The 27,828-nt window shown below is 35.3% G+C and overlaps 1 protein-coding gene across 2 annotated transcripts in view; it reads right to left on the bottom strand.

The window, feature by feature from the left end:
- The window catches only part of LOC136037817 (apoptosis-inducing factor 3-like), a 73,106-nt gene that overhangs the window by 2,033 nt on the left and 43,245 nt on the right, over positions 1 to 27,828 (bottom strand). Inside the window, exons 8-11 of one of the 2 annotated variants that reach the window (XM_065720650.1) lie at positions 20,011 to 20,168; positions 14,365 to 14,535; positions 7,738 to 7,963; positions 429 to 1,350 (exon numbers count right to left, since the gene is read on the bottom strand). In XM_065720650.1, coding sequence (XP_065576722.1) covers positions 1,145 to 1,350; positions 7,738 to 7,963; positions 14,365 to 14,535; positions 20,011 to 20,168 — 761 coding nt within the window. In that variant the 3' untranslated portion in view covers positions 429 to 1,144. Of the gene's footprint in view, positions 1 to 428; positions 1,351 to 7,737; positions 7,964 to 14,364; positions 14,536 to 20,010; positions 20,169 to 27,828 lie in introns of those variants that run through there. The other variant, XM_065720651.1, reaches the window with a different exon arrangement.

Raw genomic sequence — 27,828 nt, 5'->3', positions numbered from 1 at the left:
ATATATATATATATATATATATATATATATATATATATATATATATATATATATATATATATATATATATATATATATATTTGGCGTTGGACGGCCCTTGGACATAGATCCGAAATATTCACTTAATTGAATACCAATGTCTTGAGAAAATTTCCCTGTTGTTTTTTAGTTATGTTTGTTGGTTACTATACTACTACTTCTAGTAATAACCATTTCAAGAAAAAAAAACTCATCTGATCTTGAAATTACGAGAATTTGGTTCAAGCAAGTAGTTTCAGTTCAAAGCTGGGATGCAGGCGTTGGACGGCGTGCAGAGAGGTGTGCAGAGAGGTGTTGAAGGGGTTATGGACCCTCAGTCACACATCATCATTGGAAATGAATATGCCCGCAAAATTCCCTATCAATCAGACCATGGGAAGCAGGTGAAATATTGATAAACAGATTTAATTTGGACAGGTGAAGCGAAAAACACATGGAATGAAATGAAAATAAAAAAGTGAAAATTCTTAAATTTTGCTTCCTTTGAGCCAATGATAGGAGTAATTCTTCTTCCCTATACTTCCTCCATAGCCATGTCCAGAATTTTTTTTTGGGGGGGGAGGAAGAAACACACTTCACTAAACACAACAAAAGTTTGTATACGTGTTTCGTTGCTTTTGTACGAGTCAAACACAATTGTCAGGCGGTTCAAACCAGGTAACCTCCCCCCCGTTCCAATGAGCCTCCCCCTAATTTGAAAATTTTATCAGAGTATTTATTACTTACAAGTGGATACCTTTATATGCATTTCTTATACATCCAATATTCGATGTCAATAAATAAAACCACTCAATATTTTAATCATATCTTTTTTTATGATTGATCGCCGAACAAGTTCGTGCCAATTCAAAATATCGATTCTCATTTTACAATTCTTCACCTGGCGCTTCGTATAACAGACAGCGATCTTCTTTTCTGCCTTAGTTGTTTCAAAACTATATTTTGTACATTAGTAACCAGAAAAGGCGAGTAACACAGTTTACACAGGTCTTTATACACTTAAAGCAGTAAATTTGCACATTCGTGACAAAATTTAAACACATAAACACACGGAGCACCAATTTTACCCCACTAATGGACCACAGTGTGAACCAAATCGACCACACTAATCAAGTGAGGGTGGTAAGCTTAGTACTTCAGCTTTGGTTAACGTTTTCCTTTCAGAGAGTAAATTGGCAAAAGCAGCAGCAACAGGATCAGCCATCAGCGTAGCAACTGCTAACACTTTTTCACCCGAGCAGTAATAAGCTACAAATTTAAGATCAGCAAGGCTGCCACGGATGATGACATCATCAAAAGTAGACGCATATCCTGAAATAATGATAGAAAACTAAAGCTGTTTTCACAAGGATACACATCCTTTGGGTATGTTATTTTTTGCAGTCCTACGATTTTAATCTTTCAGTGCAAGAGGATAATTTTGATTTCCTTCCAAAACTGCAATGCAGGAAATTTTGGAATTTGGCCTTTTTTTAATTAAAAAACACGCTAAAAGGGGTTGCAAATCGTAGAAAATGGATAACATTAGGTAATGGTAATGTTGGGGGTTGTTCCCTCTTTTTCCAAAAATCGGACAAATCTTCTAAGGCTCGTAGCACTTCACGTGTAACATTAAACTTAGTGAGCTTAATATATTTGGAATTAGCGACAAAAACTAATTCTTTTGATGTATTAATTGTTACCAAATTTCCTTTTTTGAAATTTCACGGTTCCACGAACTCTTTAGCTCTGCACTTTAATATTCTGCATATATTTTGGAATAGAGTTAGAATATTCCAGAATATCTAATTTTTCATTCTTGTTGTTCCTTAATTTCCCTTTGGTTACTCAAGTTTACATGGGGGGAAATTTACATGGCTTTTTCTTCTCCTAATATAAGATGCTTTATCGTTCGTTTTTAATTCTTAATTGTGCCATTTTTGTTGGCCTCCAGATTAGCTCTCTGTTGGCTCTGTTTCCACTTCTATCTGCTTATTATGTCTGCGTCAAATAAATAAATGTCATAATAGTGGACAATCTAGATAAACATGTTAGTTTATTATTTGTGGAGTCATGAATCACCAATGTAAATTATTAAATAAAAAAACAAGGTTTTTTTTTTTTAACTGAAAGTAAGGAGCGACATTAAAGCTTAGAAATTATTCCCTATATGAGAGGGGCTGTCCCCTCCTCAACGCCCAACTATTAACAATAAAGTTTTTTATTGTTTCAAAAAGTAGAGTTGAGAGAAATAGTCAAACTTTAGCGTAAAGAGCGGGGCATTGAGGAAGGGACAGCCCCTTTCATATAGGGAATAATTTCTGTTCGTTTTAAGTATTAATGTCGCTCCTTACTTTCAGTTATTTTTTCTTATATTTCATATCTGAATATTTTTAAATTAAGACAGCTTTGATTTTGGCTTACCGTACATGAATAATTAAAACAAAATTTGCATATTAGTTTTTTTTTCTGGCTAAATGACTTTCTCAAAGTTTTTATCGGGCGATTTTGAGAAAAAAGGGGCGGGGGAGGGGGCCTAGCTGTCCTGTAATTTTTTGTTACTTAAAAAGGCCACTATAACTTTTAGTTTTATTTACGAACGTTTTTATGAGTAATAAATACACATTACTTACAAATTAACTTACGTAACAAACTACTATATTCGTATGTTGTTATTACGTATATGAGGGGATTTGCCCCCTTGTCAATACCTCGCTCTATTTCCAGAAATGGAGACAGAGCCAACAGAGAGCTAATCTGGAGGCCAACAAAAATGACACAATTAAGAAGAAAAAACGAACGATAAAGCATCTTATATTAGGAGAAGGAAAAGCACTGGATTGTTTTAGTTATCATTTTCTTAGGGGGGGGGCCTTCGAAATAGTCTTAGGGGGATTCCACCATATTTGCAGATTTTTGTTGTCTTTAACTTAGGCTCAAAATTTCTGTTCAATTTAAGTTTTAATTTGCATTATATATTAAGTTTAATATGCATTATAATTTTACTCTTTTTTTTGGCCAAATGGCTTTCTCACAGTTTTGATCGGGCGATTTTGAGAAGAAAGGGACGGGAGAGGGGGCCTAGTTGCCTTCCAATTTTTCGGTTACTTAAACAGGCCACTAGAACTTTTAATTTCATATAAGGACATTTTTTTAGTAATAAATATACGTAACTTACAATTTAACTTACGTAACGAATTTCTATATTCGTATATTTTTATTACGTATATGAGAGGGTTCGCCCCTCGTTAATACCTTGGTTTTTTACACTAATTTTGCTGGAATTCTTTAACAATGACCCCTGAACCACAAAGGCCGTTTAATTAGAATAAATACTTCTCTTGAAATTGCTAAAAATATCCTAGCGTAAATAGCTAGGTATTGAGGAGGGGGCGAACCCCCTCATATACACAATAATTTCTGTTCGTTTTAAGTTTTAATGTTGCTCTTGATCCGGCGACTTTGGGGAAAATGAGCGTGGGAGGGGGCCTAGTTGCCCTCCAATTTTTTGGTAACTTAGAAAGAGCACTAGAACTTTTAATGTCCGTTAAAATGAGCCCTCTTGCGGAATTCTAGGACTATTGGGTCGATAAGATCAGCACAGGGAAAAAAACAAAAAACAAATAAACACGCATCCGTGATCTTTCACAGCAAGGTTCTCTGATGTGCTGAATCTAATGGTGTGATTTTCAATAAGATTCTATGACTTTTAGGGGATGTTTGCCCCTTTTTTCAAAAATAAGGCAAATTTTCTCCGGCTCGTAACTTCTGATGGGTAAAACTAAACTTGATGAAACTTGTATGTTTAAAATCAGCATAGAATTCGATTCTTTTGATTTGTATATTGGTATCAAATATGTAAATCTTTCTTTTTTTAGAGTTTCGGCTACTATTGTGGCGTGTCACTCCTTACCACGAACTGGTTGATACTTGTAGCTAAATCCTTTATCATGTCAATTCTTTGTCTGTATGTGATTGCGTCAGCAAGTTCTGAGATGGCTAAACTCAGATTATAATAAACTTTTATTGATTCATTTTGTTAGTTGCGATATGTCTGTTTAAGAATAAAGAAGAGATTTTTCATATTTAGATACTTCATTGGAATAGGGAGAAATTAGTCGGCAACAAACTGGTGTCAGAAGTGGGGTGTCAGAACTTGTTTCATTTTTGACGAGGTTAATTTTATTCAAGATTGAACTTCGTCGTGTGAAGTTAAATAAGTGAAAAAATATTTATTTTATTTACGGTGTTATTTTTAACAGTTAAAGTGAATTCCTATTGAAATTGAAGTTATTAACAGATTAATTGCTTAGAAGAGAGTAAATGGAATTGGACATTTAGATAGAGATACCTTGTCGGTTGTATGATTAATTAACGTTAATGTATTAATTAATTAACGTTAGCCGTGTGACTAACTTTTTATAATGGTCAGGAGAGATTCCAATTAATAGTAAATTCAAGTAGAATACGCAACTCAGTTTTGAAAGAATACTCCGTGTGGTCTAAGGCAGCTTTTCGGTGCCGTATGGGCCGGATGGACCGGTCCATACAGGACAAGTGTCCTGTATGGACACTTTCCATACAATTTGTATGGACCGGATGGACTTAGTGTCTTTATCCTGTATCCTACACTGAAGTGGGTAAGCGCTAGTCTTGTCAGAGCGGCCGAGTTTCAAGTCTCGGCTCTACAGGCTGTAGTGAGGGGGACTTCTTTTAGCTCAAAACAATCTATACCAAATTTTGCAGTAATTTTATATTACTCACACATTGGTTCTATACCAAATTTTGCAGTAATTTCGCATTACTCTCGCATTGGTTCTATACCAAATTTTACAGTAATTTTATATTACTCTCGCATTGGTTCTATACCAAATTTTACAGCAATTTTATATTATGCTCGCATTGACTCCAAACCAAATTTTACAGTAATTTTATATTACTCACGCATTTGTTCTATTCCAAATTTTACAGTAATTTTATATTACTCACGCATTTGTTCTATTCCAAATTTTACAGTAGTTTTATATTACTCTCACATTGGTTCTATACCAAATTTCGTAGTAATTTTATGTTACTCGCATTGGTTCTAAGAAAATTTTGCTGTAATTTTATATTACTCTCGTAGTGGTTGACGGCTGGATGCCACAGCGACAGGAGCTTGTAAGTGACAATAACACTTACCAAACATCCCATAAGTAATTGGAAACCCAAAGTTGTTGACGGAGCCACCGGATAAGTGTTCAAAGTTGTTGACGGAGCCACCGGATAAGTGTTCAAGAGACTTAAAAAAGCTATTAACGACTGACTGTTGAGCCCAAGACTAGCACGTCTTCCAGTTCGTCCATTCCTTCCAGTCTTAGTGGCTCCGACGCCAGGTGGGAGACATCTGCCTTGGTAGAACTGCAGTTGAAAGCTATCACACGTCTACCACTAGAAGCCAAGACAGAAAGTTCAGAGGAACAAGGAGAAAATGAGTCAACCCTATCCAAAGATAATTCAGGCAATACTGTCGTTGGCATAGATCAACGCGTCACTATGAACCAAGAGGGAATTGTAGCCCTACTACAACAGACCGTAAGGTTGAGTATGGAAGTGATGAATGACCGTTTTGCTAATCTTGCCACGCACTTTAGTCGCACCGTTCACGCAGGCCAAGCTGCAATTCAGAATACAACCCTAACAACTGGGATTTCGCTTATTTCAATAGGAAAGTTCAGCAATGAGGGGGACACTGATACATACCTCAACACCTTCGAGTGTGCAACTATCCAAAACCAGTGGGACAAATTGACTTGGGCAGTAAGGCTGCGTGGTTTGTCGACAGGAAAAGCCGCCGAAGCTATTTCGATGCTCCCACCAAACCAAATTAGCTATTATAATGAGGTGAAACGGGAGGTTCTTCTTAGTCTTGGGGTCACATCAGAAGTCTACCGAGTTCGTTTCCGCTCCGAACAGAAGGAGGCAGATCAGTCTTTCATTGACTATGGGAGGAGACTGGAGCGACTATCTATCAAATGGTTTGAGTGTCAAGATTACAAAACAGAAACAGATCCTGAAACCCTCAGACAAAAATAAATTATATCCTTCGACTGACAATGGTTGAGCAATTTCTAGGTTCTATAAAAAAAATAATCAATTATACATACGCCTCAAAGAACTCGACCAGCCGCCTTTGGAGGAAGTTCTTTCTTCAGTTAAAACTTTCGTCTTTGGAGGAAGATTAATAGATGCGTTTTTTCTTGCCAGAAGAGAAGAGAATCTGGTTTCGAAGAATCTGCCATAGAAATAAAACAGATCTGAAGAAACTCAAAATCACGAAGAGAAGCCTAAGACAGAAAAGAAAGATGCAAAAAAATATAGCCGCTTGCACCTCCCCGTCACAGAAGAAGTATCAAAGCTGTTATAACTGCGGGAAGAAAGGGCATATGGCTAAGGACTGCCGACTGCCATGGAAACGAACTCTTCTAGCTCGAAGCCCTAGCCCAATGGAAGATGCAAGGGAACGTTTCTATTTCGAAGGTGAAATTAAAAAGCAACAAGCAACTTTCTAGGTCGACAGTGGCGCCACCCTGTGCATCATGCATAAGTTATAAATGCCAGGCGATAGCTTCCCTTCAAAGAAAACATAAGTTTTTTTTCGTAAATAAAAAACATAGTTTCTTAGCAAATATAGAATAGGCAAAAATAAATATGAGTATAGTCAAGTATAGTTTCTTGGCTATATTTACTCGAGGGTCGCCTCGAAGGGCATTTGTCGCAAGATATTTACAAGGAATTTTTTAAATGTGTTTTGATTTTTATTTTATATCTGGTATAAATATAATAATTTCTTTAAATTCCTGATTTGTAATATACTTGTAATTAAACATATGCTTTAGTAAGTTATACATATTTTGATTTTTGACAAAACCTTGTGATCTAAACCCTGTAAGTTTGTTAACTACATTTACCTGAAGGGTCGCCAGTACTCATTACCCCACTACAGGCAAGTTTGAAACAGAATTCCCGGAATTTACAGGATCGGGTTTATTCATTGTGCCGCCAAGACGTAAGAGTAAAAGTGAGCTTCCTTGCACTTTCAATCCCAACAAAACTAACCGATACTTAACTGTAAGCAGAGTATAGGTGAAATTTAAGTATAGGTGAAATTTAACCATAGGGAAACAAATTTTAAATATAGGTCAAAATAATTATAAATTTAGGTAGTTATAGTTTCTTGGCTATATTTATCTCAAGGGTTGCAACTTTTTGAAGGGTATTGCCTAATAACAGACAGGGTGAATCACAGTCCCAGGAGCTTCTAGTCCTGGCTTTATCCACTATGCCGTCACAAGTTGATTCCTACATAAATTATTCATATTTTAGTTCGCTTTGTATTTATATGGTTTTTTTTGTATTGTCTCGTTCGACCAAGACCGTACCCAAAGAGAGGGGGGGGGGAAGTTACAGGATTTGAACCCCTCCCCCGAAATTTTTGTCCAATTCATAAAAAACTAACTAAAATGCATATAAACAGAAATTTTCGATGGGTTTTTGAAAGTTTTTTTTGTGTGTAACCCAACATCCCTCCCCCCGAACAAAAATCCTTGCGTTCGACACTTAAATTTTACAATCCTAACCTAGCTGTTTATATATATTTTATCTTTTTGTCTATCAATTTATTTCCGGATAAATAAATAGCCTTCATATTTTCAAAAAAAGAAAAAAAGATAATATTACCAGCATATCTTATGCTTTTGCCAAAAATTTGAGTCCAAAAGAATGGGACGGTTTTCATTGGTCGATTCTTCCCCATAATATTGAAAGCAGCAGTGCGTCCATGAGCCATTGCTAAAGACCAATGACCTATGCTAGTTCTCTGTGGTGAGGATTCTGAGTGAAGTGTCAAGGGGAAATTTGCTATATCACCTGCAGCGTAGATAGATGGCTCTGACGTTTGCAGATGCTAAAAAACAACAATATGATAAACGTAAAGACTAACGCAGACATCAAAAAAAAAAAAAAAAAAAAAATGGAAATCTTATAATAGCTGGACCTTGAAGCGATATAGAATCGGAAGGTAGATTTAAGCTTGAAGATTTTAATATTGGAAGGAAAATTCCTAAAACTAAAGAAAAAGACTCATCCTCATTAGGTTTTTAAAATAATTGTACAATCTTTCAATAAATAAAAAACGAACAGACAATAAGTCACAAAACGTTGACAGTAAAGAAAGTTAGCCATTTTATTATTTAACCTAGGAAGAGATTAAACACTATCAGTACCACTTATCGAGTGGAGTGTGGCTATTTATTGAAGAAGCAGAAAACTTCAAAGAAAATTGATATTTGATAGAGCTAATCTATAATACAATAGAATTAAGCAGCATTTTTATTTTTAAGAATTATTTCAAGTCACAATAGCGTCTGCACAAAATAGTCCTAGGTTACCTCAGGTAATCATGACAGATGAAAAAGGCTAGTTGATTTTAAGTTAGTAGGCCTATTTGTGACCGAATAGTGCTCTCTTTACCTTCCACTGCCAGTTCAAACTTCTACAATGATACTTACCAACAGTGTTTCAAGTGTTCAAAATATTTTCCACAATGATTTGTGGCGTAGCTAAATGACTCAGAAAATACTAAAAGGGAAAAACATTATATATCCACATTTCTAAAATTAAAAAAAAACAACTCCGCAATCATTGTATTTTAATAATTATCAAAGGAAGTTCGTCAGAAGTCCTCAGAAATCAAGAGAAGAGCAAAACTTTTTCCACATTAAGGAGCCAAAATTAATTCATATTAGCTAAGCTTCTCCAGAGGTGAACTGTATTGTACGTAAAAGATACAAAAGATTCCCAGCCTCTTTGCTCCAAAAGGAGCAATGGCACTTCATGATGAAGTTCTTAAGACAAACAAATTAAACACACATAGAGAGAGGGATTAGCTATCAAATGAGTCATTCGACTTTACTTTGCAATCTTGTGTTAACCTCCTTGCCTTATTAAGGATAAATTACTAGACGCATCCTAACCATACAAAAAAAAGAAGTTATGTATATTCCTTAGAATAATAATAGGTACTTGTATGACATACGCCCTACCTAATGTTCTTCTAATATGTGTATCTGACACTCAATCCTAATGAAATCTACCAAAGTAAGATAAGAATATAATACTTTAGAAACAAATTCGGGCTATATATTTACACATTAGGGGGAGGGAAAAAAGTATAGCGGGTCTGCATACTTAATGTGTTAGGTACAATTATTCTTTATATTATGTAGTTAAGCATTGTTTTTTGACTTCGCACTGTCCAAATACTTCACTCAAGATACTCAAGATAAAAAAAGTACAATGGCATTTCACGATGGAGTCCTTGAGACAAACGAATAAAATACACATAGAGAGGGACTAGCTATCAAATGAGTCATTCAACATTGCAATCTTGTGTTAACCTTCTTGCCTTGGCAGAAAAAAATTACAGATAAATAACTAGCCGCATCCTAACCATACAAAAAAAAAAATTCAAGATAAGGGTGGGGGCTCAGAGCCTCTAGTTGAGGTTTTTGACAATGACATCTCGACTGGCTATGTCAAATATGTCATGAATGGCTCATGAAATATGTCATGAATGACATAGCCAAAATGGCTATGTCACATATGTCATAAATGGCTATGTCAAATATGTCAACAGGTATTTTGATCCCTTTCGGGCAAAAATTGGCACATTTTGGCAGAAAATGGTATTTTGGCACAAAATAGAATACTCTACTTTGCTGTGGCTCGGTCTCTTGTTGCTCAAAAAGGTCATAACCTGATGATAGTTAATTAACAACTAAGGTAACAGACGCAGCATTCATGCCATTATCAGCAGATGGTTTAAGAATAAAGAAGGAACTCTATGTGGTATTCATGTCATACTGTAAGCCGTTTTTCAAGACAATGAGGGGGGAGTAGCTACATTTTATTGAGGGTTTTAGTCCATTCAACATCGATTGGGTGTCTCAAAATTTCAATTTTCTGGCAGTTTTACTTTTTTGAGTGGAAATTGGATGTTTGATGGCACCCTGTTGCAAAAAACGCCACTTTGCTTTGGCACGATCTCTTCTGTTATTTACAAGGGTCATCACCTGCTGGGGCTTTATAAAAAAAAACATAAAGCTCAATGCAGCATTCACGTTATAGTTTAGAGCGTTTTTTTTTTTACGACAGGCTGAAAATATCCTGTTTAGGGTTTTGAGGTGGGGGGAGGGGCATCAAATGAGGGGGATTTACAAGTACTAATGCCACCTATATTTTTTCGCTCTCTTTCTGTCCATATTTTGAAAGATATCTTTTTGGGGTCGGGAGGGTTGAACAATCAAGTTGAACAATCAACTAGCTCTGTTAAAACTTGTACTCCTCGGGATTTTGACCCTCTTTGGGCCAAAAATCGTCTTCTGTGGCGTAGACTGGCAGAAAACATCACTTTACTGTGATTTGTCAACATGGAGCTCAAAACCTTCTTCTTGAAGGTTTTGAACTATCTGAAATGTATCTAGTTTTGAACTAGCTGACATCTTAGAGTAAAAAGCGATATTTGCGTACAGTAGAACATTAAAACAACAGTAGAACATAACAACTTTGCTTTGGGACGATCTATTTTAACACTTAAAGTACTAAATACAGCTAAAAGGAAACCTGATCCTTTAAATTGATTAAGAAGAAACCTCCTTAGATACACCTCCTCCATACATGTATAATAAAATTAGGGAAACATGGGAGCTCAATTTAAAAAAAAAGACCTCCATATACCCTGGTTTTCTATCCAAGCAGCCATATCCCGGTTTTCTATCCAAGTAGCTGAGCGTACCTTAAGATGGTTCGGACACCTACTTTACCCACAAAGATGATCTTTGACCCTACGAAAGCCTGTTGGAAAAGACCCCGCGGCCGACCGAAAAAGCGATGGTTCAACAGTCTGTCCAAGTTCCTGGCGATGGCAACCATCAGACCAAGTGAAGCACAAATGCTTGCACTGGACCGAAGCGGCTGGAGGAGGCAGACGTCACTCTCTACACCAATCAGCACCCGGCAGGAGACCTAAGTCAAGCAAGTCCATATACCGTCATCCAGTATTTACGCTTTGTGGGCACCAGGCTCAAAAATAAAGAACATATTTAAACAAGAGCCAAGAGCTCATGTGGCACTTGTGACGAGGTTGGAACCTAAAATTAGAATCTGTATTACAGTTATTGATTTTGCTGTTCTTTGTTTATTGCCAATTATTATAAATATGAGACGGGGGAACTATCTGGACCTCCCCAAATGGTAGAATTGGAAACGAACATGGACCGTGTGTCACTCTTTACGAGATTGCAGCTATAACTCCAAGGTTGATATAATCTTGTATAACATAAAACCTACATTCTGTACTGGATTAAGAATAAACATCGGTACAGCCACAATACCTCTAAAAAGGTTTACAAGTTGAAATAATAATGAGACCAGACGTTTGAAGGCGATAAATGTCCCCCTACCCATCATAAATTTAAAACATCATAGCTGCTACAGTATTTATAACCAAGCAAAGAGCAAACTACAGAAACAACAATTTTAAATACAAGTAAAAAATCAACTCTTATTGAAAACAATTTTTCATTTAAAGGTAACACAGTAATGGCAACTATCGTAAGATTCATTTTAGTAGCAAAAGTTTACTCTGGTAGCAAAATCTCCAGAATTTTAAAACAGAGCTTGCAATTCAGTGAAAATGGTGACGGGTCTAAATGACCATGGCTGCAGCAGTAGCTGCAATCTAGTAGAGAACAAACCACTGCCCCCTCCCATAGTAGCCAAAATTTTGGAGAACACGAAAAAAACTACCTAATGAGAAAAAAACTACTTTTTCTAGCTGATTCAGGAATGGTAACCATTACCTTGTTTAGTATTAATAGTCAAACGTTTTTTGAAAAAAAATATAGGAATTTCAAAAAATGGCCAGAATTAGAAAAAGACTACTTCTAAAGTTTTAGCAGCGCAAAGCAGCCCCATCACTGGCCAAATTATCAACTTTATATAATTAATATTGTTGGTAAATACCAGCCAAATAATAGCTAATCTGAAAACCAGGACATATAGAGCGGGTAATATTTTCCCCAGAAGAGTGGAGATCCAATCAATTTGCCAATTTTTCGATGCTCATAGGAGGGCATACATCTCTTTGGCCTAAAAGCAAACGACTACACATTAATATAGAGACTGCATGTAGTTAATTGATTTAATTAAAAGACGGCGAATTTTATAAGTAGCCCACTAAGTATATCCTGTTTCTCACGGCTCAGCGATCGTGATGAGACTTTCAGAAAGTTTTTCTAGGAGGGGTGTGGAGAGGGGAAGGTATAAGACTTAGAAGTTTGGGGGAAGGGGAAAAGGCTAGTTTTTCCTTGTCCTCAGAAAATAGTATGCACTACAGTGGCATTCAATGTACTCTATTCAGAAACCAAATCATCAAAATTCCGACAATTTTTTTCGTATTTTTTCGACAATTTCGAAAAAAATTTCAACAATTTTTTCGTAAAAAAAACTTAAAAAAACATCGAACCCTCTCGACGTTTTCGTTGCTTCATATGAGGATTAGAAGTTAAGATCATCTTGATCAGAGTATTAAAAACAATTGTGATATTATTTTCTTACGGAATAAAATAAAGCAATCCTTTTTAGTAAGTATGAATTTTAATGTTTTTGCTGTTTTTTGTGGGGCGGGGGGGGGGTGTAAACAAATAATTGAACAATCTATTATGGCTAATAACTTAGGAGCCAATGAATGGGAAAGGACAGACCCCATTCAGGAATTTTTTAGATGAGTGGAAAGAGCCTTTAAAATTCAATTCTAGAATTGAGCTTTTTTTTTACAGGTGACGAATCGCCCGCCAGTTTGACTGATTATTAATAATTTTTCAAAAAAAAAAAAAAAAATTTGGACCCTTACGTACCCTTTTGACCTTTTTGCTTGAATCGGAGAGTATAGGAAACGAGTAAAAATCAGACCTTCTGAGAAATTGGGAGACAAAAAACTTATTTGATAAAATCCCACTTACAATGAGAATAGCAAATACTGAAATTTAGCTAGTACTAAAATGAACCAATCAGATTTTTCATAAAACATTTCAACCAATCCACAAGTTTCCAATCTTATAACTCTCTTAGAGGCGACGAATCAACTGTTCGGCCAGTTGTTAATAATTTTTCGAAAAAAAAAACACCAAATTTTGAACCCTTAGAGCCAAAATGTTCACCAAAGAGATGTTTGTCCGACTCGTAAAAACTTAATAAAAATGTATAGTAACACATTTTGCTTGAATCAGACAGCATAGGAAACAAGTAAGAATCAAATCTTCTGAGAAACAGGAAAAAAACAGCAGGAATTTTAATGTAGGGTCTTTTTTGACAAAATCCGACTTACAATGAGGTTAGCAAATGCTAAGATTTAACAGTTGCTAATTTTAACCAATCAGATGTTTTCTTGGAATTTTTCATCCAATCAAAAATTTCTATAGAAAATCTGATTGGCTCAAATTAGCGCTAGATAAATTTGGGTGTTAGTAAAATCTAATTTTGAACGGGCCTTAAATCAATAGCTATTCCCCACTGGTCTTTTTTAAAACACGCTATTAAATTTCGGTTACCATAGGCGACGGTATGTTCTTTTCATGGCTGCTACAAAAGGGACAATTGTGAAATTTTAAAGGAATGGCATAATTAAGATTATTATAATTTGCATTTTTACACTATTAAAGATGAATTTCCACTGTAAGGAATAACTAATCAGGATTATTTTTGTCTTTAAGAATAGCTTTAATTCAAAATAAAGTCTGTGTAAAGTAGGCCTAGACTGGCTTGAGAAAATATTGGCAGTAGGCCCGGACTGGCGTATCAATTAACTAAAAAAGACAGAAATTGGGACTCTTTGTGCTCTGCTACACATTATGCCTGAAAAGACGTATCTGCAGAAGTTTAGAGTAGTTAAATATTTTCAAGACTTCATATACCAAGAAACTTAGATTTGGGGTATACTCAAAACCATCAAGAGTAAAATTTTAGATCAGGTACTTATCCCCGTTTTAGAAAGCTGTTGTGTTGAGAAACGAAATTATCAGGAATGAACCCAGGGCCAAAATGTCCACCGAAAAGATGTTATCAATCTTAAAGTAAGTACGACATTCAAACAAAGTGTTAAACACTAGATTGCGTTTAGTTTCTATTATTATTGCTTCCTCATACTTTTTGGGAATAACACGGAGACTTGAGTGAAGAATAACAGATGAAAAGATTGTGTGAATTCCTCCCCCTTTTCAAACAGAAACATTAAAGTAGTTAGCATACCTCATCTACGTTAACGTATCCAACAGGATCTAATTCAAGTCCAGAGTCCTTAAGAAATGCAGTGGCTGGAACAACACCAAGCCCGAGAAGTAAAACATCTGCTTTCAAACAAGATCCATCAGATAGAACAACTTCTTCCAATAAACCTCCATTGCCTTTACATTCCATAATCTAAAACAAACACAATTTACAAGGATAAATGTTTTAAGGATACTTCCATCATTCCTAATTTTTACTTGCCGAAAGTTTTTGAAAAAAAAAAACGACATAGGCCTACTAATGGCAAAGTGATTGGTATCCTTTATTATGGTAAGCTATAGACACATAATAAAAGGAAAATTCTATAAATAGCCGTAGTTGTAGAAGTCAAACTCGAAAGCCTTTGACAGCCCTGCAGAACTCAGCCAAAACCAAAGTCTTAATATAGTCTGAGCACTCATGGTTTTTACACTTAAATATCATCTGAACCTTTCAGTTTTTTATCTTCCTTTATAATTCAGTTTTTTAACTTCCAATCAAATTAAATTGATTTTTTTAAATCTTGACATTCACTTTCTAATGCCTCTTTCTTTTTTGCCATTTAATTAGTATTCTGTTTAGTGTTCGGCTAAAATCTAAACAAAACTCAATTTCAAGATAAGGACGGATGTGACCTAATTTCAAACGGCGAAGCGAGCGGTGGAATAATCAGTTACTACTACCCTTCAGTTTCTGAGATAAGCCCTAGATTTACTGGGAGGAAACGAGTTCGACCAGATTTACAAAGCCGAAACTTAGCATAAACACACTAGAATAACAAAGCCTAGATCTACGTTCAGCATAAAAAGGATTGAAAAAGACGAGACGAAAACTAAATTTGAAACGATTATTGACGTTATGCATCTTTAAAATAACATATCTTCGCCTACTTCTGCCGTACAAAAACAGAAAAAATTGATATTTCGCAATTTTCTTGGAAACCAGGTTTTTGCAGAAGAAAGTCAAACTGTCTTTTTTCTGCAAGGGAACTAGGCGAAGCCAAGAAAATTCAAGCACACCAGGAAATTTCCCACGTCGTTGTATTGAACCGTTCGTTTTATTGTATTTTATTGTTGTATAGCGTTTCATTGTTCCGTTCGTTTGCTGCGTTTTATTGATCTATAGCGTTTTATTAACCCGTTCATTTTATTGCGTTAAATTGTTCTATAGCGTTTTATTTCATCGTTCGGTTTATTTTTCCATAGCGTTTTGTTGTACCGTTCATTTTGTTTCGTTTTAGCGTTCTTTAGCATTTTATTACATCGCTCTTTTTATTAAGTTTTATGTTCTATAGCGTTTAATTACACCGTTCATTTTATTGTGTTTTATTGCTCTATAGCGTTTTATTGCACCGTTCGTTTTATTGCGTTTCATTGTTCTGTAGCGTTTTATCACACCGTTCATTTTATTGCGCTTTACTGTTCTATAGCGTTTTAATGCATCGTTCGTTTTGTTGTTGTATAGCTTTTTATTGCACTGTTCGTTTTATTGCGTTTTATTTTCTATAGCGTTTTATTACACCGTTCGTTTTATTACGTTTTATTGTTGAATTGATTTTTATTGCACCGTTTGTTTTATTGCGTTTTATTGTTCTATAGCATTTTATTCCTCCATTCGTTTTACTGTGTTTTGTTGTTCTATAGGGTTTTATTGAACTTTCCGAATAAACAAACTTTAAAAACATTTTGAAAAATGCTATCATCTCTGCACTGCAATACAGAGCCCAGGATTCGATTCCATCAGCCGCAGAATCAACACAAGGGCTTATGTAATCAAAAAGCGTGCTAATCCATAGATTCGACGATTTGCAAGTAATTTCACACAATGATTGTAAGTATTTTTCCATTTAAAATCTCCATTTTTTTAATAGATCTCCGAAACAAGGACAATTTTGTGTTATACCTAAAGCTATCGCTTTTCATAAGGTTATCGTTTGAACTACCGTTTTGAGCACGAAATCAACCACCATTGCAGTTTATTCCTTCTAACTATACTTTTTAACTAAAGCTTGCTGCCAAAAGCAAAATTTAAAATTCCTAAAGGGACGAGCGAAAACTTTTCGGCTATAATATTTACTATCACAACTCTCGCTATCATTATCGACAAACCTTTTTAATCTGTCAATATAAATCCAGAGTGTCCCTTTTGGTGAATTAAATAAAAAAACACTTTTTTTTTACTGAAAGTAAGGAGCGACATTAAAACTTAAACCGAACAAAAATTACTTCTTATATGATATCCCTCATCAACGCCCCGCTCTTTAGGCTAAAGTTTTTTCATATACAAAGTAATTTCTGTTCGTTTTAGATTTTAATGTCGCTCCTTACTTTCAGTTAAAAAACTTGTTTCAAAATACTTGCTTAAAAAACTTGCTTCAAAAAAAACTTGTTTTTTTATTTAATTTCTGAATGTTTTTGAATTAATGCATGTTTTGATTTTGGCTCTCCGTAGATGAATAATTAAAACGAAATTTGCATACTTTTTTTTTGGCTAAATGGCTTTCTCATAGTTTTGATCGAATGGTATTGAGAAAATAAGAAGCGGGGGAGGAGGCCTAGTTGCCCTACAATTTTTTGGTTACTTAAAAAGGCAACTAGAACTTTTGGGGAAGACATACTCCCCCACAGTCCCCGTGGGAGGGGCTACAAGTTACAAACTTTGACCAGTGCTTACATATAGTAATGGTTATTGGGAAGTGTACAGATGTTTTCAGGGGGATTTTTGGTTGGAGGAGGGATTGAGAAGAGGGGGATATATTGGGAGAACTTTCCATGGAGGAATTTGTCATTGAGGAAGAAAATTTCCATGAACAGAGCGCAGGATTTTCTAACATTAATAAAAAAACCAATGAAAAAATAAATATGAAAAAGTTTTTTCACCTGAAAGTATGGAGCAGCATTAAAACTTAAAATGAACAGAAATTATTACGCATATAAGGGGTTTACCTCCTCCTAATACCTCGCTCTTTGCGCTAAAGTATTTTCAGTAATTTCAACTATTTATTCTACGGTCTTTGTGATTCAGGGGTCATTCTTAAGGAATTGGGACAAAATTTAAGCTTTAGTGTAAAGAGCGAGGTACTGACGAGGGGGTGAACCCCCTCTACGTAGCTAATTGAAGTTACGTATGTCTTACTAATTAAAATGTTCTTAAAAAATCAAAGGTTGAATAAATGGCAATCTCAGAATTTTGATCTGGAGACTTTTGGAAAATAATTAGCGTGGGAGGGGGCCTAGGTGCCCTCCAATTTTTTTGGTCACTTAAAAAGGGCACTAGAACTTTTCATTTCCGTTAGAACGATCTCTCTCGCAACATTCTAGGACCGCTGGTTCGATACGATCACCCCTGGAAAAAAAATAAATAAACACTCATCCGTGATCTGCCTTCAGGCAAAAAATACAAAATTTCACATTTTTGTATATAGGAGCTTGAAACTTCAACACTAGGGTTCTCTGATACACTGAACCTGATGGTGTCTATTCTATCACTTTTAATGTGTGTTTCCTCCTATTTTCTAAAATAAGGCAAATTTTCTCAGGCTCTAACTTTTGATGGGTAAGACTAAACTTGATAAAAATTATATATTTGACATCAGCATTAAAATGCGATTCTTTTGATGTAGCTATTGGTATCATAAGTCCGTTTTTTAGAGTTTTGGTTACTATTGAGCCGGGTCGCTCCTTACTACAGTTTGTTACCACGAACTGTTTGATATCGTTTAACTAAACATAAATTTTAGGTTGTTAAACCTTTCGGTAAATAAAAACCCTGTGTAACTTATGTCTTATTGTGCTCTATTAAACACGGTTCTAGTAGGTAAATAAAACAAAATCGATAAATTTAAAAATAAAATAAAATCCGATTTAATTAATTAGAAATCTATCAAACAGTTCGTGGTAACGAAATGTGGCAAGGAGCGACCGGCTCAATAGAAACCAAAACTCTAAAAAAAATGGAATTTTGATACCAATAGCTACATCAAAAGAATTACATTTTAATGATGATTTTAAAGATATGTTTCATCAAGTTTAGTCTTACCAATCAAAAGTTACGAACCTGAGAAAATTTGCCTTATTTTAGAAAATAGGGGAAAACACCCCCTAAAGTCATAGAATCTTACTGAATCTTACTGAAAATCACACCATTAGATTCAGCGTATCAGAGAACTCTATTGTAGAAGTTTCAAGCTCCTATCTACAAAAATGTGGAATTTTGTTTGTTGCCAGAAGGCAGATCACGGATGCGTGTTTATTTATTTTTTTCCAGGGGTGATCGTATTGAACCAGTGGTCCTAGAATGTTGCGAGAAGGATCATTCTAACGGAAATGAAAAGTTCTAGTGCCCTTTTTAAGTAACCAAAAAGTAGGGGGCTACTAGGCCCCTCCCACGCTAATTATTTTCCCCCTCATATATGTAATAAAACATGAGAATACAAAAGTTTGTTACGTAAGATAATTTATAAGTTACGTATATCTATTACTAATAAAAACGTTCGTAAAAAATTGAAAGTTCTAGTTGCCTTTTTAAGTAACCAAAAAATCGGAGGACAGCTAGGCTTCCTCCCCCGCTCTTTTTTTCTCAAAATCATTCGATCAAAACTATAAGAAAGCCATTTAGACAAAAAAAAAAAAAAAAATGCAAATTTCGTTTTAATTATTCCTCTGCCGAGAGCCAAAATCAAAACATGCATTGATTCAAAAACGTTCATAAACTAAATATAAAAAAAACAAGTTTTATTTTACTGAAAGTAAGAAGCGATATTAAAACTTAAAACGAACAGAAATTACTCAGTATATGAAAGGGGCTGCTTGCTCATCAACGCCCCGCTCTTTACACTAAAGTTTTTCACTATTTTAAAAAGAAGAGTTGAGAGAGTCAAACTTTAGCGTAAAGAGCGGGGCGTTGATGAGGAAGCAGCCCCTTTCATATACGAAGTAATTTCTGTTCGTTTTAAGTTTTAACATAACTCCTTACTTTCAGTTAAAAAAAAAATGTTTTTTTTATGATCTGTAAAAGTGAATAATGCATCACATAAGACCCATTCACAATGAGAGATTTAGCTTGCGCAAATTTAGACATTCAAATTTTCCAAAGAATTTTCTGATTGCCTGAAAAATTCAGACTGTCTCAAATTAACAGTAGGTAAATTACAGTATCCTAATAAAATCTTATTGAGAATGTGACCTTACTCTAAAATCCTAAATTTTCTCGAATTTCGTGACACTACTTATTCAAACTATGATATAAAACTACGTTTTTATTACCCCCCCCCCACACCTCTGTAAAAACATTATTGGACAGTCGCAAAAAAAAATCCTCCGCACGTGACGGTGCTGATAATAAATAATTACAACAATAATCACTAAACATAATAAAATAGTACAGAAGCTAAATTGGGCAAACTTAACAAGCTTGAGCACAACAGGCAAGCGACACGTGGCGCAGGAACTTACCACTTGTAATTCCCTTTATACAGCCTAAATTTTCATAGCCACAGCAAGCTTTAACACAATTTTATTATGGTAGTTAGCTTTAAATATTGAATAAATATTTAAATATTTATTTAATATTTAAATTTTAAATATTTATTTAATATTTAAATTTTAAATATTTAAATATTGAAATTACCGTTGTTTCAAGCTTGAATTTGACACCATTTTCTTCATGTAGTTCCTTCACTCGCATCCCAACTTTATCACCCAAGATTCTTCTATAAGGCGCCCCATCTCTTTCTACAACTGTCACTGATGCGGCATCCTTAATAAGAAAGGCTGCAGACTCCATACCTAAAATCAAAGATTATCTCTCTCTCTTTTTCTACATGTGTCTATTTCTACTTTCTTACAATGTCTCTTTTTAAACCTATCACTCATACAGCATCCTTAATAAGAAATCCTATAAATTCCATACACAAACAGAAAATTCTTGAAGAAACACCTTTATAGAAGAAATAAAACTACCATGTTCCAAAATATATATTAGATGATCCAATTTTCTCAACTATTTCACACCTTTAATAATTAAAAACTTTTTTTTTTTAAAGAATCGCCCCGTGTATTGTATATTAACAAAAAAAAACTTATGTCACTAAATTTTCCCCTCAAATATAAAGAGAAAAATATAGAAAGAGCAACATCAATTTGTTTTACTGTTTAGAATTGTTTTTGAATTTTTTGAAATAATTCTCCTATAAGGTACCCCATCTCTTTCTACATTTGTCACTAATCCACCATCTTTAATAAGAAATCCTGGAAATTCCCTACACAACAAGAAATTTTGAAGAAGCGCCTTTATAGAAGAAGTAAAAACACAAAATATCAAAAACATATTTTATAAGATCCGGTTTTCTCAACTATTTCATAATTTTAAGGCCGTGATTAAGTGAACCTGAAAACATCGAGGTTCAAAGTTGAAGTCAGGGTAGCCTTCTGTCTCTGAATTCTCTAGAGACCGTAAAATGTCAAAAACCCTTCAAATAGCACTTATTCATTGGCGGAAATAACAGGTTACTTATACCAGCTTGTCAATCTGATCTCTAGGGCGATCTGAAACGATTCTTTCTGGCAACCGACTTATATAAATTTCAGGTAGCTGAAAATATTCTATGGGACTGTTCGAAAACAGGAAAATACATCGATAAATGGTTGCAATCATCTTACAGGTTATTGTCTTCTTCTCATTATAGTACCGATTTTGTTCTAAAAGCAATATCCTTCATAGAGTACACTTGTGAAAAAGAGCGAGATAATTTCTAAGATTTCTAAGCAATTAGAGGAAATAGAGCAAAATCCTAGCAAACATTTTGTAGCATCTTCAAGAAGCTACGGCCTGATATTAAAAGCGGTATCTTCCGCCAATTAATGCTTGAGTACTCTTTAAATATATATTTTCAATTTTAACATGGGATTTTCGAGTTCCATCAGTTCACTTAATCACAGCCTTAATAACCAAGAACTTTATTTTCAAAAAAAGAATCAACCCGTGCATTATGTATTAATAAGAAAGCTTAAATCACGACTTTTTTCCCCAATTAATTTGGTAAAACAATTTTTTTTCAAAATTGCCAGAAGCAAATCCAGCTCTAAATCGCTTAAGTCACAGCTGTTACTCCAATTTCCTGGCATAGAAAAAAAAAGCATAGGATGAAAGTTACTAGAATCAGCCTTAGATATCAAAATTTATAGTTGTAGAAAGAGATGGGGCTCACAGATTCGTAGTATTGTTTTTATGGAGTATGGAGGCAGTGAATACATTAGGAAGACATGAAACGTTTCTTAGCAATTCCTTTTATTAGAAAGGATTTAAAGGAAATGGAACTGCATGGGAGAAAACATAAAGTGACTCTGAGTAGATTGAGTGAAGAATGAGTACTTAAAGCTGCGTTGGCTTACGAAGGCTTGCGAAAAAAAAGAAAGCAAGAAAGAGAAAGAATAGAATATAATTTTAATTTTTTTTCACAGAATGGTTGCCGAATTTGGATTTTACGTCACAAACAGCACTAGTATAAATATATATCATATCGAAAGAATTTGACCTTCACGTCAAACATAATCCAAACAAAAAAAAGAAAAAAGATGAGTCAAAACTTAGTTTGGGATTTTATACGGGAGTCAGTTTCGGGCGGGAGGTTGGGGTTCAGGGATGAGGGAACGGAATCGGGTAACTGACAGGGTCTTGGTACCGAAACGAAGGCACAGGAGCTTATATATAAATATATATAATATACAAATATGCTCAGAAGAAAGACCAAAATGGCACACTGGACAAGCAAACTCCAGCATTGGCTGAATAAAAGTGCAATAAAGTTGAAGAAGAACCTTGAGGGGTCAAGAAAACTAAATCAAAAGTTTTAGAAGGGAAACCGAAGGGGAAGCTTGTTTAAGGATGTTTTGAACATGGGCTTCCCACTTCAAGTCAGCAGTAATTGTCACCCCAAGTAGTTTAATGCACGTGACAGATATTTTAGGAGGAATGGGGTTTGTGAAAGAAGAGAGTGATTTAAAAAAAAATTAACTGTCATAACTGACGAATTATTAGTATTAACTTTCATCTTCGACAAAGAAGCCTCCTGTGTGACACCATCAAATAATGTCGTGATTGAGCTTATAATATTTCGTCGACAAATCTCAAGTGCAGACAGGTCGTCCACATACTTCCATCGATCAATGTGGTCAATCATGAAACTGTTAACCATAAGGAATAAAATGAGACCCATCAGGGTTCCCTAGGGGACCCCACAAAAGATAGAAAGGAGATCGGAACAAACAGTTTTATATTTAAGCACTTGAGAACGGCTTGTTAAAAAGGAGGCAACAATTTTAACACTCACTTGAAACTCCGTCAGCAGTTTTGTTTACAAGGATATTGTGGTCAATTAGGTCAACGCTTTCTGGAGATCAATAAATAAAAGATTCAGCCAAGTATCAGGGTTCTCAAGATTTTTAAGAATGGTGTCAAGAAGTCTAACAAGGAAGTGTGAAGTAGATATTACCTTCAGGTCTTCAAACTGTTGTAAATCAATAAATTCAAGAATCAATTAGCTAAAATACCTTTAACCAATTAGCTAAGAAACCCTCATACGTTTTTGAGAAAATTGGGGTCACGGTGATAGGTCGTAATCAAGTAAAATCATTCAGGCCTCCCTTCTTTTGGATTGAAGTAATGTAGCCCAACACAACAGGTAACATTGACAAATGTTACTTATTTTTAATGACAAATGTCAATAATATTAATTTAATAATATTTAAAATGTCAATAATATTTTTAATGACAAATGTCATTAAAAATACTAACAAGGGGTGTTGATAGTTTATCAGGGGTGTTGATAATTAATTTAATTAACGAAATTAATAAAATTAATTTAATTAATAAAAGGGATATTTTTGGAATCAGAAGGAAATACAAACTCTGTTGTTAAGTGACTAAAGTTACTAAAAGGATAAACTTGACAAAATGGGACTTTTATTAGATCCATTGGGATATCAATGGGAAAAATACTATTTTTTTCAGTTTCTGCATTTTTTCTATAATTTGTCTCATTAAAATTTCCGGGGTGTCATTATTTGGAGTTTCAAGGATTATCTGGCTTTCCGAGAAGGCGGGGAAAAGTAAAATCGGGTAGTAAAATCGGGGTAGTAAAATGCTAGCTTGGTGTTTACTCAGGTCATTGGCTGTCTGTTCATCCAGAAGGAAATCAAGGTTCTTGCACGAGCGAAAAAGTTTCTTTCTTTCCAAGGCGAAAACGTTTTAGCTTCAAATGGATTAGTCGGTTTATTTTTTCATTAATGTAAGGTTTGTCTGAAGAACATACCTTCTTGATAGCCTTGGGAAACAATTTCGGTAATTTGTCATCAATTTTGTTCGAAAAAAACTAACCTTCAAATTAAGATTTGCACACAACACAACATCATCCCAAATTTCACACGTAATCCAAGATCCAAAATAAAAAAAGACCTTGACTTGTTAGTGGCCGGTACGAAAATTCAGTAACTGAGTAACTTGTTTTAGAAACTAGCAGCGGTTTCAATTCTAGCATGAAATGATAGCTACGACCGAGCGGGGGGTAGTTGAAGTATTGTAAAAGGTTTTAAGGTTGGTGGAAATAACATCCAAACTGGTTCCACCTTTTGTAGTAGGGAAATCAACAATTTGCTTAAGCTTATGATCTTTGCACACATAATTAAAGCTTAGTTCGTTTGCATCTCCTGCTATATAGATGCCGATATTTGGACACTTTGTCGTCACAAAGTCAAGATTTGCTTGTAGAATGTCACAAAGATTACGACGAGAACAAGCATTCTCTCCGGGTGAATAATAAAATGATCAAACGATTCAATTAGTGCAAGGCCGGCATTTGGGCTTAGTAGATATCCAAATGCTTTCATTGCAATCACCTAGTCCTGGCAAATGGTTAAGGGTAGAAGATAGACAATTCTTAGTGAAAACCATCACTCCTCCTCCTTTTTTCCCCAGTGGACGGTCAACCAAGTATAGCTTTATAAACTCCTGAAAACTAGTTATTTTAAGGATTTCTGAATTTTGTGCCTGGACTTCGGTATTTGCAATTATATCAATATGGTTCACTTTTCCTGTTGCTTCTAACTCAACTAACATTTCAAAATTCAAACTTTTGGCGTTCGTAAGAAGGAAAACGGGAATTATTCAGCGTTCTTTAACAACAGATTAAAAAAAAGCTTCATTCTGAGGCAGCTTTGGCGGGGTGAAACCGTTGAAATTAATGCTGGGAGTGGACAAAACATCACCTAAAGTGAAATATTGTCACCCGGACCGAGAGACTACTAAACCGGTTTTGAAGTGGGAGGGGAAGAGGATCAATTTTAAAGGTTGGAGGTAAATTAAGAGAGCCACGGGTAAAAGTTTCCTGGTGTTCCAATAAATTCTGCAAGATCAGTTTCTTCTCACGGTGAAAACCTGCTACTGAATGGAACGCCATGGCTTATAGTCGAAACGCAGGAGGCTGATACTTTAGAAAGTATATATCTAGGGATTGGGAAAGGGTCGGTAGGGGATGATGAAGGAGGCCAGCTCCAAGGGAACCGGAGAAATATGCTGAGCTCGTCTGACCCGCAATGACCATGAAGAAGGGATCCAGTAACGGGATGTCGGTATTGAGGAAGGTTGTCGTGAGCGCGACTGGGGGGAGGCGAACCGAAAGACAAGTTTTTTGGCACCGGCTCGGGACTAGGATTACTGCTTGAAGTATTGCTCCAATTAACAATTTGGGTATGGCTTGGCATACTATAATCGAATACTGGATCACGGTTAAAATGATTAAAATGAAACAAACAGTCAAAATACTTAAAATGCACTGAACGGTTAATGCGACTTTTAAAATTACTACTAGCACCATGAGCAAAACTGCACAACTTGTTTGCAGAAGCCATCATAGGGCAAAGATCAAAATTCAAAATTGCAAGTTGTTGCTTTGCAATTTTTCAGTTTGTATTTTCGACATATGTGTAGAAATTTACAGTTCTCTTTTCTGTTACAGGAACCTCCTTCGAAATGCTTGCACATTTTATTTACATGGGAATTTTGGTTGTTTTCGTTAATTTGGTTGTTTCTTCTTATCAGTAACATTTTTGTTTTCAAGAATAGACGGATATTGTTCACCAAGTTTGCATGCCCCTAGTGATATAAAAGATACATTTTTTCTTAGTTTTTCATCTTTCGGTAATTCCTAGTCCTTCAGCAATTTTCGAATAGCTGTAATTCAGAGTAGCTGAATTTCACAACTTTTTTCGAATAGCTGTAAATTAAGAGCGTCTATTTCGGACTGTTTCATCGACAGGGATCAGGCTTGAGGTTCAAGTCTTACTTCCATGCTGTGGACCTTTTTTTCAAGTTGCAGGATTAATTTCTCTTTTGAAATTCAACTTTCACAACTATTGGGACAATTTTGAGTTGGAAAGTTCTCCAGAAGCGGGAAGAGGTTAACAACAGAGGGAGTAGGGGTATCAGCCTCAGGGTGCTCAGTTACAACAGCCACAACACATGAGCTGCATTTCCAGTTGGATTTTCTTTCCGTAATATTGGCGTGGCTCCAGCACAGGGGCGATGGAACCACAAAAGAAATTTCCAGCACTGAATCGTCACACCTTTTCCACACAGCCTTTCACATCCAGGGCAGATATAAGTAGCTCTGGTTCGTGTCATATTTAATATACAATTTTACTGGTAGTACAACTAATTAATAAGTCCAATATCAATTTCCTTCCAAATGAGGGTGTCAGTTCATAAATCCCAAAGGAATTTAAATAATCCAAGTTCTGACTCTGAAACTATTTTCAATAAAAGTCTGTAGGGGAATCAATAACTAAGTAATCCAAGTTCAAATATTTTCAAAGTCCAAGATTGATTATGAGAAGTCTATAGGGAACCACAATTGAGTCTTTCTGTATAATGAGAGTATAGCCAGGTTATATCCAATAGCGGTGTTTACAGTAACAACTCTCAATCAAGACGTTTTAATAGCCGAGGCGTTTTTTGACAGTTCGTTATTTCTCACACAGTCTTAGGCGGTATTTCTAATAATACTACTAATATATGCTAAAAATACTACCAAATATATACTAATTATACTACTAATATAAACTAATAATATATACTATTACTAATAATAAACTGATAATACATATAATAAACTAAAAATACTAACAATACTACCATACTAGTAATACTACGATTGAAAAACGTTTGGAAGAATAGGGAGACAAGTCTTTGAAAACGCTTAGGAATAACGAAAGGTGTCTGTTCCTTCCAACAAATTCCCCTCCTCTCAGCCTTACTTGATATTTTATCTATTCGATCTGTCATAGTATACGCACTTTAAACGGTGGCTTTAAGAATAACGAAAGGTGTCTGTTACTTCCAACAAATTCCTCTCCTCTCAGCTTTACTTAATATTTTATTTTTTCGATCTGTCATAGTATACGCACTTTAAACGATGGCCTGCATAGCTTAATGATAAACGAATTATTCAATAATAAAAGAAGGCTACAATGATTAAGATTACCAAGTCCCACTTTACGTATGAAGTATGACACGTTACCAAGAGTGATATTTTCTTAGCAGTCTCACTAGAGTCAGGGTGCTAGAAGTGATATTAATGACAGTGGTCAAGTATGGCACTGAAACACGGCTGATTTAGAACATTGAGAAAATTATTACGGCCACATTTTACGGGCGAAGGATGAAATACTACGGAAAATTCGCTTATTTTGGCAATTGAACAGGAGGTGAATGAAAAGCCGGACGTCCTCGGCTGGGATAGGAAATGGTCAATAGGAAGGATTTAAAGGAAATGGGAGCTACATGAGAGAACGTATAAAGTGAAGTTCTGAGCAGATTGGGTCAAAGGAGGAGTATCGACGTCACAAGAAGTATTGACGTAGCAAAAGTAGCGCTTACTTTCTTCATTAAAACATGGAACAGGAGACAACAAGAAGAGCTAACTATCAGGGTAACAGCGGTAGCTACAGCCTAGTAAGATATAATCAGTCCCATACTAGGAAATACTATAGCTCGTAACCCCTAAGCAAAAGTGTCAGATCAAAACACTACATGCACTATTAAAACCACGTTTTCCCGAAACCCTTATGTAGGAAAGTTTACAGTTCCTTGGCTTGAGCAACAGCAAAAATCCACTGGCTTAAAAATTAAGAAAAGTGACAACAACCAATATATTCTGGATCGACAGCATCTTCTTTTTCTTTCCGTTCTTTTTTTCTACAGTTAGCGGGGCAAAGGTTTACTACAAGACTAGCAGCAATATCAGACGGCGGGCATAAAAAAGGCCATAACAATTCAAAGCCCCTTACGAAAGATACTTCCCAGTTTTTTCACCATCGGTGATCGTATTGAACTCGTAGAACTTCGAAAATGATTTCATTGGGACAGGGATTGCGAGCTCTAACACCCTTTTAA

Source organism: Artemia franciscana, chromosome 17 (genome assembly GCF_032884065.1).
Source record: "Artemia franciscana chromosome 17, ASM3288406v1, whole genome shotgun sequence".
NCBI lineage: Eukaryota > Metazoa > Arthropoda > Branchiopoda > Anostraca > Artemiidae > Artemia > Artemia franciscana.
This window is presented reverse-complemented; position numbering and strand designations above follow the sequence as displayed.